This window comes from Aptenodytes patagonicus, chromosome Z, assembly GCF_965638725.1.
Source record: "Aptenodytes patagonicus chromosome Z, bAptPat1.pri.cur, whole genome shotgun sequence".
Lineage (NCBI taxonomy): Eukaryota > Metazoa > Chordata > Aves > Sphenisciformes > Spheniscidae > Aptenodytes > Aptenodytes patagonicus.
This window is the reverse complement of record NC_134982.1, coordinates 24,594,588-24,611,703: the sequence shown is the minus strand read 5'-3', so window position 1 is coordinate 24,611,703 and position 17,116 is coordinate 24,594,588. Positions and strand designations below refer to the sequence as shown.

General features: G+C 34.5%; 1 protein-coding gene across 2 annotated transcripts in view; it reads left to right on the top strand.

Annotated features, from left to right (window-relative positions):
- The window catches only part of ADAMTS6 (ADAM metallopeptidase with thrombospondin type 1 motif 6), a 158,655-nt gene that overhangs the window by 93,747 nt on the left and 47,792 nt on the right, over positions 1 to 17,116 (top strand). For both annotated transcript variants that reach the window (XM_076361965.1, XM_076361964.1), the window contains 3 exons: positions 3,179 to 3,286; positions 10,025 to 10,170; positions 12,445 to 12,508. In XM_076361965.1, the coding sequence (XP_076218080.1) occupies positions 3,179 to 3,286; positions 10,025 to 10,170; positions 12,445 to 12,508 (318 nt within the window). The remainder of the gene's footprint in view (positions 1 to 3,178; positions 3,287 to 10,024; positions 10,171 to 12,444; positions 12,509 to 17,116) is intronic.

The following is a 17,116-nucleotide window of genomic DNA, read 5'->3' as shown; positions in this document are numbered from 1 at the left end:
TTAGATAAGTTTGGCTATATTTAAAAGAAATTACAAAAATACTTCAATTTCTGTGTTTCGCATAGTTTTCCATAAGGAAATATTCTGTTGATTTTGGGATATTGTACATCTGTCTCAAACAGAATTCCCTTCTGATTTAAACAGAGGTTTTTGCTCAAATATTAATAGTATGATACAGCCCGTAGTAATTTTATACTACTTTCATTTTGTCTTTAGGGATTTACTGAGGTAAACTCCTGCTGAAATTAAGTTCTGAATAAGGACTACCGGACTATGTCAGTAATAATACCTAGTTTTGATATAGTGCTTTGCATTCTATCTCCCAAATCAATTTAGGAAGAAGGAAAATATTTTTCTCATTTTGTGGAGTAGGGAGGTGAACTGACATGCTTAGAATCATCCTGCAAACAGATGAATGACTAAGATAGTTTTGGAGTCCTGTATCCATTAATTCACACAGTTCAGCTGATTATTTATTTGGAATTAAAATGTCTGGGTGATGTTAGTTCAGTGAATTTGGAGGAGTCTAGTGCCACAAAGAAGCCTGAGTATACAGAAAGAGTCCTATGAGAAGGAAATTGTTAAATACTCTTATTTGTGGGTACGTTAGCCTGGCAATGAAATACATGTTTTAATTATTACTTCCCTTTCTTTATATGTTAATATATACATGGTATACTTGTGTAGGTATATCAAAAGTGAAATTCTGCGTGTAAACCCTGGAGCACAAAACAGAATTCTGGATTCAAATGACCCTGAAATATAGATGTTTTCAAATTCCAGACTGTTACCCAGATCTGATTTTTTGCTTCTGTCTACATTGGAATGGTTGAAATCTTTGGTTTTTAATGCAATTGAATTTTTGGCTTTTCAGAACATTAAACCAAACTTCACAAAGTCAGCACAGCTATTAATGTAAACATTTGAACTTGATCAGATGCAAAATAAACACAAGGTCACAAGTAGAATTGTCACAGGCTGACACTTTTAATTATGATTTGACAACATAAACCACACGAAACATAAGCAAGTAAATTACACTAATTTTGCTCAACAAAATGAGCAAGTAAATTAAAAGTAAAAGTAAATAAGGCAGGATTATGACAGGAGCTCCTCATACTGTGTCTGAAAGGAACCAATTTCAGGTTTTCACTTTGAAATCCATACTGTATTGAAGTTTGGATTCATGGTTGATTTAGATGTAAATTTGATTTAGTGTTGAATTTTAGCATCTTAATGGCTGTGAAATTTGTAATCTAGTTAGATTTTTCACGAATCTTTGTATCTTCTGTTCTTTCCCTGTACTATTTGATGTTTTAAACCATATATTTATTTGTGACTGTGTATCTTAATCTGAAAATTTTATCAGCTGAGTGGCAAAAGCAAGTGTTTATCAGAGATTTAAGTAAGTAAATATTTATACTGTTTACATTTCTTCAACGAAAAATTCTAATCTGAAAAGTAAGATAGTTCTACAGGTACGCTTTTACAAGTGGCAATATTTCTCCTAAAAAGAGGCTCAACAATTTGCTTAAGTTTTCATAGAGCCACCCACCAAATAGGACGAAATAGCTTAGGCCTAATTGTCAAAAATTGGATGGAAACTCCAGAAATCATCAGTACTCATTCCTCATCATTTCAGACCATTCTAATATGGTATGTTTTTAATGGATTTTTAAAAAGATACCTTGCTTCTACTAATCATGAAACTAAGTACACTGTATTAACAATCCTGCAAGAATGGCACCAACTGATTTTAAATTTGGAAAAGCATTTTGCATTATTCAGGAAAAGCTTGTACTGTTGAACTGTTACTGCAGCTGCTTGTGAATTATGTATAAATAAATCCATTTGTATATGCAGTACAATGCAAGAAACATGAATCTTAGAGTAAAACTTAACAGTTGTTCTTGTTGATGTGTATAGAAAAGATAGCCTAGGTGCCAGATACTCATTCATTTCCTCAGAGAAACAATGAACTTTGGGGGGTGGGCGGGGCGTCGGGTGCCTAGTAACTTTAATTTACTCACACTGTCTTTTCCTTTTTGCTCTTTGTACCAAGGTTCAGCCATAGACTCTAGATAAGAATTATTTGTAGGACATGATTTCAAGCAGTAGTTAAATAAAATGAAATAGTAATGACTATCGTATGATCGTTTTAAAGATCTGAGTATCTTTCAAATTTAAAAAAAAAATAAAAATAGAAAATATCTATAAGCAGGTTGTAAACTCTTGCACAGATCTCAAAGTAATACAACAAAGATTATCATGGAAGTCATTTACTGTAAAAGCAAAACACTTCTGATTCCATTCTGCATACATAGCCAAATCCAAGGGCAACTGAAGCAACTATGAAGATTTCCAGTGTTCAGCCAACTTTGGATCATGCCCACACTATGAATTTCAATCCGTAGATAGCTTTAACAATTAATCTCCAATGTCAACAGAACTGGCTTAATTTAAATGAGTAAATGTGCAAAACCAAATGAGAAAATACGGTAGGAAAAAAGATGCTATGAAAACCTGTGTTTGTTTAACACTGACAACATAGGGAAATAGGATAGGCTAAATAGTTTATGGAATATCAGCTGCAAATCTAAAAAGCCTAAAGGGAATATTTTAGTACATAGCTCAATTGGTACTAAATACACATGCACTGTTTTAGCAAGTGTTACAGAAGAAGAGTACAAGTAGTCTGAGCTCAGAAAATTTGGTTTTAACTAAAGGAAACAAAAATAATAGTTGCTGTTTCATATTTCAAAATTAATGGTATCCTTTTACCATGTAATCTTGAGGCAGATAATGACAGTAATGGAGATGCTACAGCACATCCGAAGACTACTTTTACAGCAACACTAAAATATACTAAGCCCAGTATTAGCACTAATCAAGAAAAAAGCAACTATAAAACATTACTTGCATGGCAGGTGTGAAAAACACATTCTTGTAGTCTACAATTTGATGCTTCCAGAATTTTTTTTTGCAGAATACTCTTAGGTAGAATATGGTGGCTTTGAAATTGCTCCAGAATATTTCCCAATCATCTATAGATTTATCTCTCCAGCCCAGTTCTTAATAGTCTCTGTTCAAAACAAATTTGTGTATACTTGTGTGTATGAGGACTGGAAGCAATTTTAGGCTTTTATTCTGATCAACTTGCTTCTGCCTTCTTTCCTAGGAAGTGTGTAGAGAGCTCTGGTGCCTCAGCAAAAGTAACCGCTGTGTTACCAACAGCATTCCAGCAGCTGAAGGTACTCTTTGCCAAACAGGGAGCATTGAAAAGGGGGTGAGTACAAATAATTTATTGTTTGAAGAAGCAATTTATTGGTTAAAGACTGCAGAAAGAAAGAACTAGAAAATTAAAGTACTTATGAGCAACTGTAAGAGTTCAAAAAAAGAGTTATTATTTTAGAATACATTTGCATCTCAATGGAAGTATCCGACAGAATTACTTCACAATTATTTTATATATGTAATTTAATAAAACATTTATCCTCGCTATAAAATTCTATAGCCTGGATCAAAAAAAAAACCAACCCTGTTATATACTCTAATCTTTATTAAATTTTATAGCACTCTTCCATAAAGGACTGTTACAACTCTGGGTCTGTCATGGACTTCAAAAATGTGTAAACATAGATCTAGAGCCTGAACTCCGTTATTTTGTTAGAAGATAAAAAAAGTCTTTATTCCTTCAGATATAAGCTGAATCATACAAGCATATAGAAAAAATGTTGCGTTAATAAAAAGGTTTTCTAAAAGCCCATATTTCCCAGTGACCCTTCTGTTTTGACTTTGAATTACTCTTTTAGTATTCAGTTATACTTGCATAACTTGTTTAGCTTTAAGGACTTTGCTTTGCAGTCTGATAAACTTCTACCTAACAGAAAAGTGCAGAAAGTCAATGTTGCAATAGATAAGTCTAGTGTTACTGTATCTGTCTGAACATGTGAATTTTGATTTTAAAATAATGTCTGTATATCAGTGATTTCAGACAAAGTTCTGAAACTTAGTTTTAGATTAAGAATAGTAAAAGAGTGTTTCTCAATTACAACACGAAATCTATCCAGATCTTAAAGAGGAGAGAAAAATATTTTAATTATTAATTTACAGGACAAGTACTGGGAAAAAAGTGAATTCCATATGCCTTTTTTCAAGATAATATATTTTATGCAGGTTTGTACAAAGTGAAGAGAACTTATTATATTAAACAATTTCCAGTGTCTGTCTGAGAGTTGCTGCATCTGTCCATAAGATTTACTGCTCCAGATTGGATTTTTTCCTAACAATGACTACTGACATCTATTCTCATCCCGACTTTTGCCATGCTAGCTGGGCTAGTTTCAACAAAGATTACACTGCATTTTGACTTGCAATCTGATGTTTAAACAAAAAGAATGAAAGCTTTTGGGCAGCTGTCACAGTTTATTAATGCTTGTTGACGGCTTCATTCAGGGCCCATGACCTAGCATCATTCTGATGGCTTTTCCATACTGAGTTTGGAAACATTGGTAAACCATGTTGAAAAAATTCATTGAAGGGGTCATTTAAAAAAAATAGAGTGCTTAGAGTTAGCCAATGAAAATAAGAGAGACCTTCGCATTCTACCAAAAATGTTACCTTTTATTAGAGTAATAGAAAATGTTAGAAGCCCTACTCTTAAATCAACAGTCTAGGTTTATTTTGGAACCACCACTCCTTGTCAATGACAAGGAGCAATTTACCTCAATTTATATTTTTTAAACCATGAGACTACAATGAACAAGTTGAGATGCTCTAAGACACTGTTGCTGTGTCCACTTACCAGAGGCTTTAATCAGTTCGCTCTCTACAAAACATCTTTTTCCAGTTATCAGTATCTTGTTCCATCATTAGATTTTAGAAGGAAATGAGAGAATCCGTACTGTTTTACAAAGGTAAACTGTTCATGCCTGTTAACAGCAGAGAATTGTATCAGTAAACTGCAGCTTCCAAGGTTCCTGTAAATTAATAGTTCCTGATAGCAAAAAACCAGAAAACATGAGTTCTTTCCAAATAAGTAGTTCTCTTTACCACATGCTAAGGAGAAAATAATAGGTTACAATTCTATTCTTATTCTTACTATCATTATTATTATTATTATTATTATTATTATTATTATTATTATTATTATTATTATTATTACAATAACATTTATATTGCAGTCACGCCTAAAGGCCACAACCAAATTAGGCCCTATTTTGCTGGGCTCTGTCCAAATATATAATAAATGACGTTCCCTGCTCTAAAAGCCTAACAAGATCTCAGAGTACTTCATCATATTTGGAGGGTCAATTTCTGCTTTTAGTCACACTAATGTAGATTCAGTGTAACTATTAACATAAAGCAAAATTTGATGCAATGTGCCTTAATGTCTTATTGGCAAGAGTTGGGAGGGATTTCTACAATTAAAATGGCCTAACACTCTATTATAAAACCTTCTTTCAGTTACTTATATAAACCTGCCAAACTTTTAACTCTTTGGGCTGAAATTTTTCACAGTAGATGTCTGCCTATGCCTGAAGGTTTTTAGAGTGTTTTCCATAAAAGTTACTCAGCTGTTTTCCACATATAGGGAAAGAGAATAGAATGGTTTCTTGCTACTGATGGAACTTGTACATCTGTTCTGTTTTGAAGCTTTAATATATTCATGCTTTGGTGAAGGGTTTTATGTATCAGCAGGGTTCAAAAAGGTACACTTTTTCCTAATTTGTAATAATAATTTTAAATATACATGAAGTTTCTCTCTGGTATACCGAGAGATGTGTTTGTGAAGGTAAACTAACTGACAGATTTTTTAAAAAACTCAGATGAGGAAATGGTGCATATAAAACAATACGACAAAATTGATAGGAATGTTTATTTTGTCTTTGAATTTAAAGTAATAAAAAAGTAACCTTTTCTAACACCATTGTTTAGATCCATGCTAGGAATGTAAATGAGGGGCAAATGTGCAAGAAGTGAAAAAACAGTGTGCTGAAAGGACAGTTTAAATAGCTAGATTGTGTGATGATTTAAGTTGTTATTGGACACGTAAGATCAGGTAAATTTAAGATATTATTGGACATTAAGTTTTCTTGCAAAGTAATTGTAGAAGCAATGATTGAAAATACATTGTTAAAATTGAGATGGCAAATTTAAATTGAATTAATCTTCCCCCCCAAGACGAAATCAGTTTTCCTCAATATTAGAGTACTTGCTCTGTGAGTTTTCTAAAACCATACTATTGTAATTCTTAGTTCTGTTAAACAGCTAATAGTCATAAAAAAGTGATTTCAAATGTGCCACAATATCATGTTTTATTTTATTGTTAATGATCTCTATAAGAAAAATTTCAGACTGCTTACATTATTCACAGGTTTTTTTCCATACTTCATACATAATCAAATGCATCACCACTGTCTTTCTAGTTGAACTAATTGAAAGTTACTTAATCAATGTTAGAGAAGAATTAACATTTCAGTTCTAAACCGTTCATGAAGCATTTTTCTTTTAAAATAGCTGTCACCTCCTCTTATTTCTTCATATAGTGGTTACTCAATAGTCCTTACCTCATTATAGCAGATGAGGTTGCTATAATTTGTGGAGGAAGCATATTTCTGTAGTCCCATTAGAAATAATGAAGATTTTGGTCATTTTTAATTACTCTGACAGAGATTCTATGCATCAACGGCTTCTGGTGAAAGATAAATTTTCACTAGAAAATTAAGAAGAGACACTGAAGTGAGCAAGCAGTAAGTCCTCAGATTTAACTTCAGTAGAGGAGAAACCCCAGCATTTAAAGAGTTTTGACAGGGGGATATGGGAATGTGGAAGATAATGTTTGCATGACAGAGGAAATCACAGAGTACAGGGATTTTACACAGCTTTGGAAAAATAAAGCGGGTAAAAATGCACCTGCCTATTGTATACAGTCATAATAGTGCAGAGTTAGGATGGTTTGCATGTTCTGTTTTACGAATGTGATATTCTTGTGGGTTTAGCTTTAACTCTGAGCGTCTTTCATTTCTTAATTTTGATTTTGACATGTTTGTAATATATATAAGGTATTTTTAATTAACTTATTAGCATACCTTTTTACTCTTAGAAACATTTCAATTTTTAGCTTTTGACTTTAGCATTAGATAACTGTTCGTGTACTTCTGTGGCCTCTTTAATAGAATGCTGCAAGGATATTGTTGTCTTCAGTTAATAAAATCATTATCACTTAATTTATCACTATAATGAGAAGAAAACCAGAAGATTTTAATCCCTCGTGTAATTCACATAAATACTTCTATTCTCCATCATAATTGTACCGTTAGAGGCATTGCAAAACACTGTGCCATATGGATATATCCATACTAGCTAAGAATGTAGGTTCACTGTATGGGCTGCATTATGTGTTACGCAGACATCAGTGATAGTCTGGATATAAGAGAAGCTCCATATGAAGGGTATGTTCCTCTGATGGATGCCTGCTTATTGGCATAAACCTCCGATATGTAAATTTAGAACTCCAAGAAGGAGAAACCCTCCTTTCTTCAGTACAACTCCATGAGACCTTGTGTCTTTGGTTTTTTTTCTGAAGACGGGTGTGGTGGGTTGGTCCCATCCAGCAGCTAGGCCCCCACCCAGTTGCTCACTCACTACCCCGCCAGGCATGGGGGGGGGAATCAGAAGGGCAAAAGTAAGAAAAACTCATGGGCTGAGATAGACACTTTAGTAAGTGAAAGGAAAAGAAAGAAAAAGCAAACGAGATCAAAGGCAATCACTCACTACCTCCCACCAGCAGACTGTTGCCCAGCCAGTCTCTGAGCAGTGGCTACTTTGGAAACACCCCCACCCCCAGTTTTACTGCTGAGTATGATGTTATAGTGTATGGGATATCCTTTTGGTCAATTTGGGTCAGCTGTCCCTGCTGTGTCCCCTCCCAACCTCTTGCCCACTCCCAGCCTACTCACTTAGGTGGCAGGTTGAGAAGCCAAGAAAGCCTTGATGGTGTGCAAGCACTGTTCAGCAATAGCTAAAACACTGGTGCATTATCCACACTGGTCACAAACCTAAAATGCAGCACCATATGGGCTGCTATGAGGAAAACTCTGACCCGGCCAGACCTGGTAGAAAAGGGAATGCATTTTGAACTTGAGATTTAAAATAGTCTGCTTTACCTTTTCTGTAGACAAAAAACAATGCTTGTTTTTTGTTTCTCTAACTGATAGGGGATGAGGCTTATAAACAGAAATGTGCTGGATTATAAGAGCTGTGTTTTAAAACAGGTGCAGCACATACAGAGAAAAAAGAGGTCATGGAGGATGAAAATGTTCTGAGAGAAGAAACAAGATTGAATGTGGCTAGAAAAATAATGCTACAGGTTTCATTTATTAATGTGGAAATAACAAGGGAATAATATAATAAGGAAATATTATATCAAATGGTAGCATGTGTTTCGTATGCAAACCTATGTTGTATCTAGATGCATTTGCTGATGGTAAGCTACACATTTTAATATTAATACATCATTTTAATGTACATTCTTGAGAGCTACACACTTAGACTCTGACACGTTTGACAGTCTAGAAGTACCTTTCATTCAAAATGAAATTTCTAATGAAAAAATAAGGATTTTTATTCATTTTCTTTAACTAACACTGTACAGTCCTTATTCATATCAAACTCCTATTAATTCTTTTTTTTTTTCCTGAGTAATGACTGAAGGTTAAATTCTCTTTTCAGTTGCTTTCAGAAAAATCTAGAGTAATTCTAGATTGTGAATGGCTGTATTTACTTGTTTACGTACGTCTCACATTGCCGGGACTGAGGCTTTAGATGAGCCTTAGGACTCAGGAGAAGAGAAAACTTGACTTTGCTGTACCTATTGGTATAAAGTCAACACTGAGTCTTCCAGTAGAGCTTATGGGTGGACAGTGATATGTCTGTCTGTCCATGTCTTCTGTGCATGTCTCAGTGGTTTTTGTCAAATTCATATGGCTGATTCTGGACACAGAAGTTGTCTGGGTTTCTTTTTGGAAAGGGTCAATACTGCGCCTGTTATGGGAATTCAAGGGAGTTAAACAGCAGATGCCCACCTTTTGGAAGTGAAATGTGCAGATTCAGGTCACAGCAGACCTGAGGCTGTGCTCTAGTCCGTCATGTAGGCCTATAGCAGTGGGAAAGGGTTATTCTAACTAAACTACTCCAGATTCTCAGTGATGCAGTAGACACCAGAATGTGTCTCAAACTATGGGCTCCAGGATTATTTCTGAATGGTTTAAAAAAGTTTTCTGACAAAGGAAATGATAAACTTATTTTAACAATTAGCCATTTGTGCGAATTGTCTGTCATTTTGTATGTCCAATGTAAGTAACAATATTGCAAAGTTTAAGCGTTTGCATGAGTGAAGTACACATGTTCATTCTGTCCCTGAACAAGTGGCCAGTCACTATTATATAATGATTTTCTGTACCATGTCTAATGCTTTGGCACTACTTTTATTATGTCTGTAGGGTTAGTATAAATGAAGTACTGCAACAAATTCTTCTTCCATTGTAACCTCGTCCAGATTTTCTTTTTTAAAATGTAAGGGAATACTTTCTTAAAACTACTATCAGGGGGAATTTTTCATTTTGCGTAATGAAGCCCCTACATGAATCCTAAGTGGAGGGTGTTTTGCTAAACTAATCTTATAAATGAATCTTAGTGTTTAAAAGAATGTAAGCACCTTGCAGTTCCTTTAATGTGAAACATTAAGGAGGATGTATGAAGAAAAAAGAAAATCTTTATTTTAAGCTTGCTTTAACTTCTGGTGTGTGTCAGGGACCTATAATTCAGGACGTAGTGAAGACAATTAACAAATCACACACACCCTCACCAATGTCTAAACATGGCTAGAAAAAGTAAAATATTAGTCTCGTTATCTATACAGAGAATGCTAATGCCTATAATTGGTCATTGCCTGACCCTTATATTTTTCTGTCCTGATAACTCTGTCAGCCTAATTTTGTGTTTTTTTTGTGAAATCTTTCAGTGGTGTTATCAGGGAGAGTGCGTACCTTTTGGCACTTGGCCCCAGAGCATAGATGGGGGTTGGGGTCCGTGGTCAATATGGGGAGAGTGCAGCAGGACCTGCGGGGGAGGAGTCTCCTCATCTATAAGACACTGTGACAGTCCAGCGTAAGTAGCTAAAGTAAGCCGGAGCCAACAAAAAGACACATTTGGAAATTATTCAAAACTGTGGTTTCACATGTTATCTGTAAAAATGTTTTGCTAGTTTGCCAACATTTGTCTTCAAAATAGCAGACAGAAACACTTAGACAGGAGAAGTTCACTAGACATACTTTTAACATTTTTAATGTATCTTATGTACTGTAAAGATAGCTGCATTTATCTATTTAGCAGTAACCAGAATGGTTTTCTTTCTGCAACTTGCTGTTCATGCGAAATATATTTAAATTATGCATTAGATGGATTTCTTTCTTAAGAAATATTATCTCTAATGCTTGTCTAGGATATAAAATAACTATTACTAGTTACTTTTTGAAAAAATAACACAGTATTTCCAAGCTTTTGCATACAACTGCTTACATATAAGCCATAGTAATACTGTGTTGCATACAATACATTTATATGCTGTCATGTCCAACACTAAGTTGTGACTTCCCACTGACTCTTAAAACAATTCAGCAACTTCTCTCCTTGCCACTACTCCCTATTGGTCCATGTACTCTCTCTCAAGAGGGGCCAGCTTCTCCACTACAGCTTGATCTGTTGTGTGTATCTGTACTGGTCCTGTCATCTGTCTGCTTTCCAATGCCCTGTGCACTCTTCCAGAGAAGGTCTGTCAGGTAAGTGCTCCTCTCTCTGTCACTAGCACTTCTCAGATGAGGAATGCTTACTTATTTCCATTGCTCTTCTTCGCTGAACAAATCACTGCTTTTTCTCTGTTGCTGCTTGCCCTGTTCTGGTTACCTCATCACAGCTATAGGTCTTTGCAGAAGGATAGTTTTATTACTCTGTAATTTGTTCTTGTCATGTCCCATAATCGCCATTTCCATCACAATTATTAATTTTTAAGACAACTTTTTCTTGAAAACATTAAGCTTTTGTGCTTCTTTCATGAAAATCCATTCTGTGGCTTTTGTCACTCCTTTTTGATCTTCTCCTCTCTGTACACTTAGGTTCTTTGTTGCTTGTACTGCTGTTTTGCAGGCCAGGTTGTACATCAGCTTTCCATTGCGCTCTGCAAGACAGACACCATAATGTCATATTACTGTTGTTTAAGGTGGTCTGTTCACCTCCTATCATTAGCAATAACTATCAAATCTGGCAAATAGCACTACTTATTGAATGGATTCAAAAGCAAAAATTACCCATATGCATTGATAACATGTCAGACTGTTACTGAGAGAATAATAAATTAAATTCATTGTTTTTTTCACAGCAGTATGTAAAAATGCTAGTGAAATGTTTGTTTGGAGCACGAGTAATTTCCTAAGATTTTTTAACTACTCCTGTCACCACGTATATGGGTTGGTATGTTGAAAGATGGTTAAATTTTAAATGTTTAACAGTACAGCAAGCATATGCATTTGGGGGGAGTATGTCTGTATTAGTAAGAAAATTCCTTTTGGTTCAAGGATAGTGTTGCCTGGTTAAGTATCTGTAATGTGAAAAATAGTATTGATTTTCTTTTTCGTTAACTGCAAATACTTTTATTTCTTTATTATAAAACAAACACCAAGTGTTTTTCCTTTCTGCTTTCAAGTTATGAGCCAAAGAGCTGATGTCTGATTAATCTTCCATTTAAGTCAATGTTAATTCATTATTTGACCTCTGTGGAAGATAGATAAGGTTCTTAAAGAGTTTGGGAATTTAAGAGCCAATGTCTTATTCACACTAATAGAAACCTGCTTACTCTGGAGTTTCCTCAGATTTAGTACTGCTTAATTCAAATCAGAATCAGATTCTTGAACTAGAAAATGCAGTCTTTGCTGGCTCCAGTATTTAGCAGACAGTGTTTCTTCATTTTGTTATATTTTCAAGAGTATGAGAAGATTAAAAAAAAAAAGTACCACATAGGTTGTTTACACATTTCTCATTCTAGTTTTACAAAGCAAGCAAATAATAAAAAATCATGTCTTTTTAGTATGTTCAAAATACTGTTAAACTGTATTGCTTGGGATCTATGCAAACTAGATGAATACTATATGAATGATGATTTTCAAGTACCCAATATTGGTTTGTATCTACTCCAATTCAAGTCAATGCTACAATTCTTATTAAATAAAATATTTTAACATCTCACCTTAAAACTTCCATATACTTTTATTTTTATTTATGTACTATATATCTCTTGGACTTGTATTTATACTAATAATGCATTAGTATATCTCATGAACTTGTGTTTGTACTAATACATATACTAACACATAAAACATGTTTTTCCAGGCCTTCAGGTGGAGGCAAATACTGTCTTGGAGAAAGAAAGCGGTATCGCTCCTGCAATACTGATGTAAGTAAATTTTGTTCCACTGTAAAAGTATAATCAACTTGTCTGCTTTACATTTAAGCAGCAATGGATGCATTTTTTCCCAGTTCAGAAGAGCCGTGAATTCTGCATTTTTTTGGCAAACACTCCTGTAGGGCACTTCTGTATTGCAGGCACCCAATGTGTTCTGCTAAATGTTAGGATCCCTATCTCAATGTGTTGCCCAGCTGGTGCCTTCGCATTAAGGCCTGGAGCGAGTTCAACTTGGGCATCCATGTTAAAGGTAAACAAGGAGCATTCCATATCAGAGCAAAGGTCTGTGTAGCCCAGTGTCTTGTCTCCCAGCAGTGGCCGATAACAGGTGTTTAGGGAAAAATTATAAACTTTCAGCAGCCAAGGCATGACTTTTCCATGGATATACTGTATGAGTTTCCAGAAGCTGGGTGTCTAAAGATTTCTTGAGCTCCACATCGTCTCTGTACCACATAAACTGCCACAAATGGAAGTATCCTCCATGAATCCACTTTTAAACCCTCTTACCCTTTTTATACCTTTATAACTTCCAGTGCTAATGCGTTACACAATCCTCTTATACATTCTGTGAAAACTTATTTCTTTTGGTGTGTTTTAAACCTGCTGTTTTGCTATCAGGTATGCACTGGTTCTTGTATTACCAGAATAATCATGCAGTTTTATTATAGAGCTGAGCCCATCAAATAATGAACTACCACTGAGGGGGGGGGGCAGAGTATAAATGTATAAAATCAAATTATGAACCTAAATTACAAATTCAAGTAAGTAAAAAATTGAACCAGAAAAAAGTGCACACCAATAAAGAATTTCACTAGTAAGTTTCCAAGTCAGTAGCACTACAAACATCAACAGGCTTTCATGATATTTTAGCTTCAAATTCATCTTAATTTTCTTCTTAAATCAAGAAGGTTCGTAACAGTGGGAGAGTCTGTACCTAAAGGTGTTGTTTCACCTGTTTATCTTTTGATATATTTCAGGAAAAAATACAATAGTTAATGTGCTGATTCCTTGAAAAAAACCTTGTTTTTCTCATCGTTACTATTTATCATAAGTATTAGTTCTGCAAACTTCTCTGTGGAGGTTATTTTCATTATTAGGCAGTATTACAAATTTCCAAATTAAAAAGTACTTTCCTACCGCTAATCACAGCTGTTCTGTTCACACAGCCAAGCAGTGTATTAGGCCTTTTGTCCACAATGTTGTAAGAGAAACTGAAGGTGAGCTGCTTGTCCAGTAGGAGCTGTGAAACTTTTTCAGTCATACAACCTTCCAAATTACAGTGCACCATTCTGAAACTTTGACCATCTTAATTTTTTTCTGTAGATGTGTATCTTTGCGCTTGGCTGTCTTTGTGCAATTTTCATTTGAATGGATCCAGCTTATCAGATGATCCACTGTAATTTACCTTCCTCTTTTTTTTCACTCAGATGGTCTTTTTGTAATTGGAAGACTTCATAAGCAAGAAATTTTTTCATAGTTCCAATTCACAAATGAAAATGTTTAGTAACACTGAGTGTGTTTCTTATTCTTACAGTTGATAGGAAATTTACCTACGAATTCACCAACTAAGTGATGATTCCTTATTGAAATCTGTCTGTTGAAATCTGTCAGTTGCTATTTAAAAAATTTAATGTATGCTTTACTGAACTAGTACAGGTTTGTTGCTGTTTTTTTCAGTCAGGATGTTGTGTACTACTAAGTTAAGTGCCATATCAAAATCTAAGCATATTTCATTATCCTTTTAATTTAACCAGGAATTGTAAAAAGTTTTAGTTGATAAACCCTATTCTTATACAAAATACTGGTTTGTATTATTATTTATCTTTCTTTTAAACCTGTATCAGTCAAGTCTCTGCCGACTTTTCTGTTCATTTGGGATTGATATCAGGCAAACTGTAACCTAGGTATTCTATTTGTCCTTTTCAAATAATGACCTTTTTACATTAGCGCTGTTTCAGTTTGTATACACAGTCTAAGTTTTGTTAAAAAATTCACATTGGCACACTGGAGCCCTCCTCCCTTAACTCTTTGAGGATTCTTGTGAGGTGATTGTCCAGACATTCTTATTTAAAATGTTTATCTCCAATAGATATTATTTAGCATCTGCTACAGTAACTAGTATACAAGAAAGTTTACATAATACATAATCCTGCTCCCTCACAAATATACAACAGTGTTTTAATGCTTTTTTATTATCAACAGTCGTATCATAGCTACCTAGTGGTACTGTTGAAATGTTGCTAGGATTTGTTTTATTCTTAATCATATTTTATTTCTTATTGTCAGACACTTTTCAGACAGTTTTATTCTTAGTTGGTTTTGCATCTCTTATTCTCTTTATTTGTTTATTACTGAGAGGAAGCTTATAGGGTCACAGAAGGTATCTAGAAGGTATCTGAGGAGGCAATTCAGGCTATTCCTTGGCTCAAAGGCAAAATCATCTGTCATTAAACCATTCTTAACTGATGGTTGGGCAGCTGACCTGTTTTGAAATACCTCCAGTCTAGGAGATACCATTAGGATTCTTCAATATCCTTACAGTCAGGACAGTTTTCATGAAGTATAGTGTATGTTTTCCCATCCTTTAAGACCCTTACTTACTCTTTCCCAGTAAGAAGACAGCTGATAATATTCCCTCTATGGGAGCCTTTACTGTGTTTGCAGACTACTATCATGTCTCTTCTTAGTCTTCTTTACACTAGACAGTCTCTGTGTTAATAGCCTTTGGGATCGCAGTAGCGCACATCTTCTTGAAGTGTGGTGTCCAAACCTCTGCACAGGATTCTAGCTGAGGCCTGTCAGCGATAAGTATAACTTTGAATTTGGTCTGTCATCTTGGTGATGGGATTCCATTTATTCATTTCAGTATTGTGTTCATTTTTCTTGCTGGAGTGACAGTATTTATTTAGTCTGTGTAGATCTGTAATGCCCAAATCCCTTTCTTGAGAGCTGCTGTTTAGGAAGTCATTCCTCAGCTTGTGCTTGCACAGTTGATTGTTCCTACTCAAGTGTAGTAATTTGCATCCATTGCTTTATTTCAAACCACTGCTCCAATTTATCAAAATCTTTTAAAATTGTAGCCCTCTATTCCACAATGTTCGTTCCCTACCTATACTTAGATTTCAATCAATAATTTAAACAACATATTGGAAAGGAGACTTTACATTTAATTGTCTAGGTCTTAAAAACAAATCTTGAACAATTGCAGACTTGGGCCAGGCAATTTGGAAATGCCATTCTTACAGTTTGACTGTTTAATTTTATTGCTTTAATGGTTTTGATGGTTGTAGTCTATTTCTTTTATAGTAATATTTAGGGTTCTACATAACTAAGAATTGCTGAGCCTAGTAGATTTTGTTTCAAGATTTATGATAGTCCTTAGTGCTTGACATTTTTAATGGAATGGTATGTTTGATTAATGTAAGCATTAAAAGCATGCAAATCTGTCATTGTTTTTATGAAAAATGTGTTGTTTGTACATCTTTTCTGTTGAAGTTTATTTTGCAGTGTCAACATTCATTGCCCATCTGTAATTTTCAACATAGCACTCCCTAAAGCTCCTACTATTCATAAATCAAAAAAACCTCATTTTGACTTCATTTTTATTTCAGAGATGAGTTACTTCTGTTGCTCTTTCTTTTGATCATTTTAATTCTTTGGAAACAGTGCATACACTCCTATAGGCTTATTTCTCATCAAACACTTCCAAAGCCATATATGACTTCTTAATTCAAAAGGCATCTGCTAACGGAAACATTGAGATCAGCAGAAAAGAAGATTAGCTAATGAGTTCTGGAAACAAAAGGGTGGTAGAAAGAACACACTCATCAGAAACTTACTTTCTACCACCAACCACACTATCTCTAACAAAAATACATGTATTTTTCCAACCAAAGTATTTTTAATTTAAAAAGAATACAAAATTCTAATAGAATTGCAAGACACATAATTACTCAGTTAAAGTAACTCATTGTCTGATTTAAAATACGTATTGGATGTGAAGCTTAATCTGATATACATCTAAAACTGTAAGAGCCTCCTAATTTTTTATACATGATAGGAAACATGTTTTGCTTACAAGTTCTGTGAATGGTTTATCTATGTAAAAGTATGTGTATACATACATTTAAAAGATTCTTTTCTTCAGTCTTTTCTCTTAATAGAATGTAGGCAAATGGTTTTTCTTGGTTCCTTCCGTTATGCATACATTCACAGATACTGTTCGTTGCTTTCATAATTCCAATATTTTCAAGCCTATTTTTTCTAAAATGCATTTATGTGAGGAGCTACATCTTGGAACAGTACCTGAGTTTCAGCTGTCACCCTTCTGGCTGTGTTTCTCATCTTCTGTGTGGTGTAGTATAGCCCTTTGTTAATAGGAAACACAATGAGTTCAATTACTGAGGTCTGCCTGACTTTAAGCTCCAAGATAAACAGATTTCTGTGAGATAAGATGTTTGGTGTCATGTCAATGTTGGTTCAATGGTTTGTTAAGACTCTTTAGATGATTTATTTTTGCTTCAGTCTTAAAACTTTTTATGTTCTTAATAAGGTCAATGCTTTTTTAAATTCAAAATTTTAATTATTTCATCATCATCT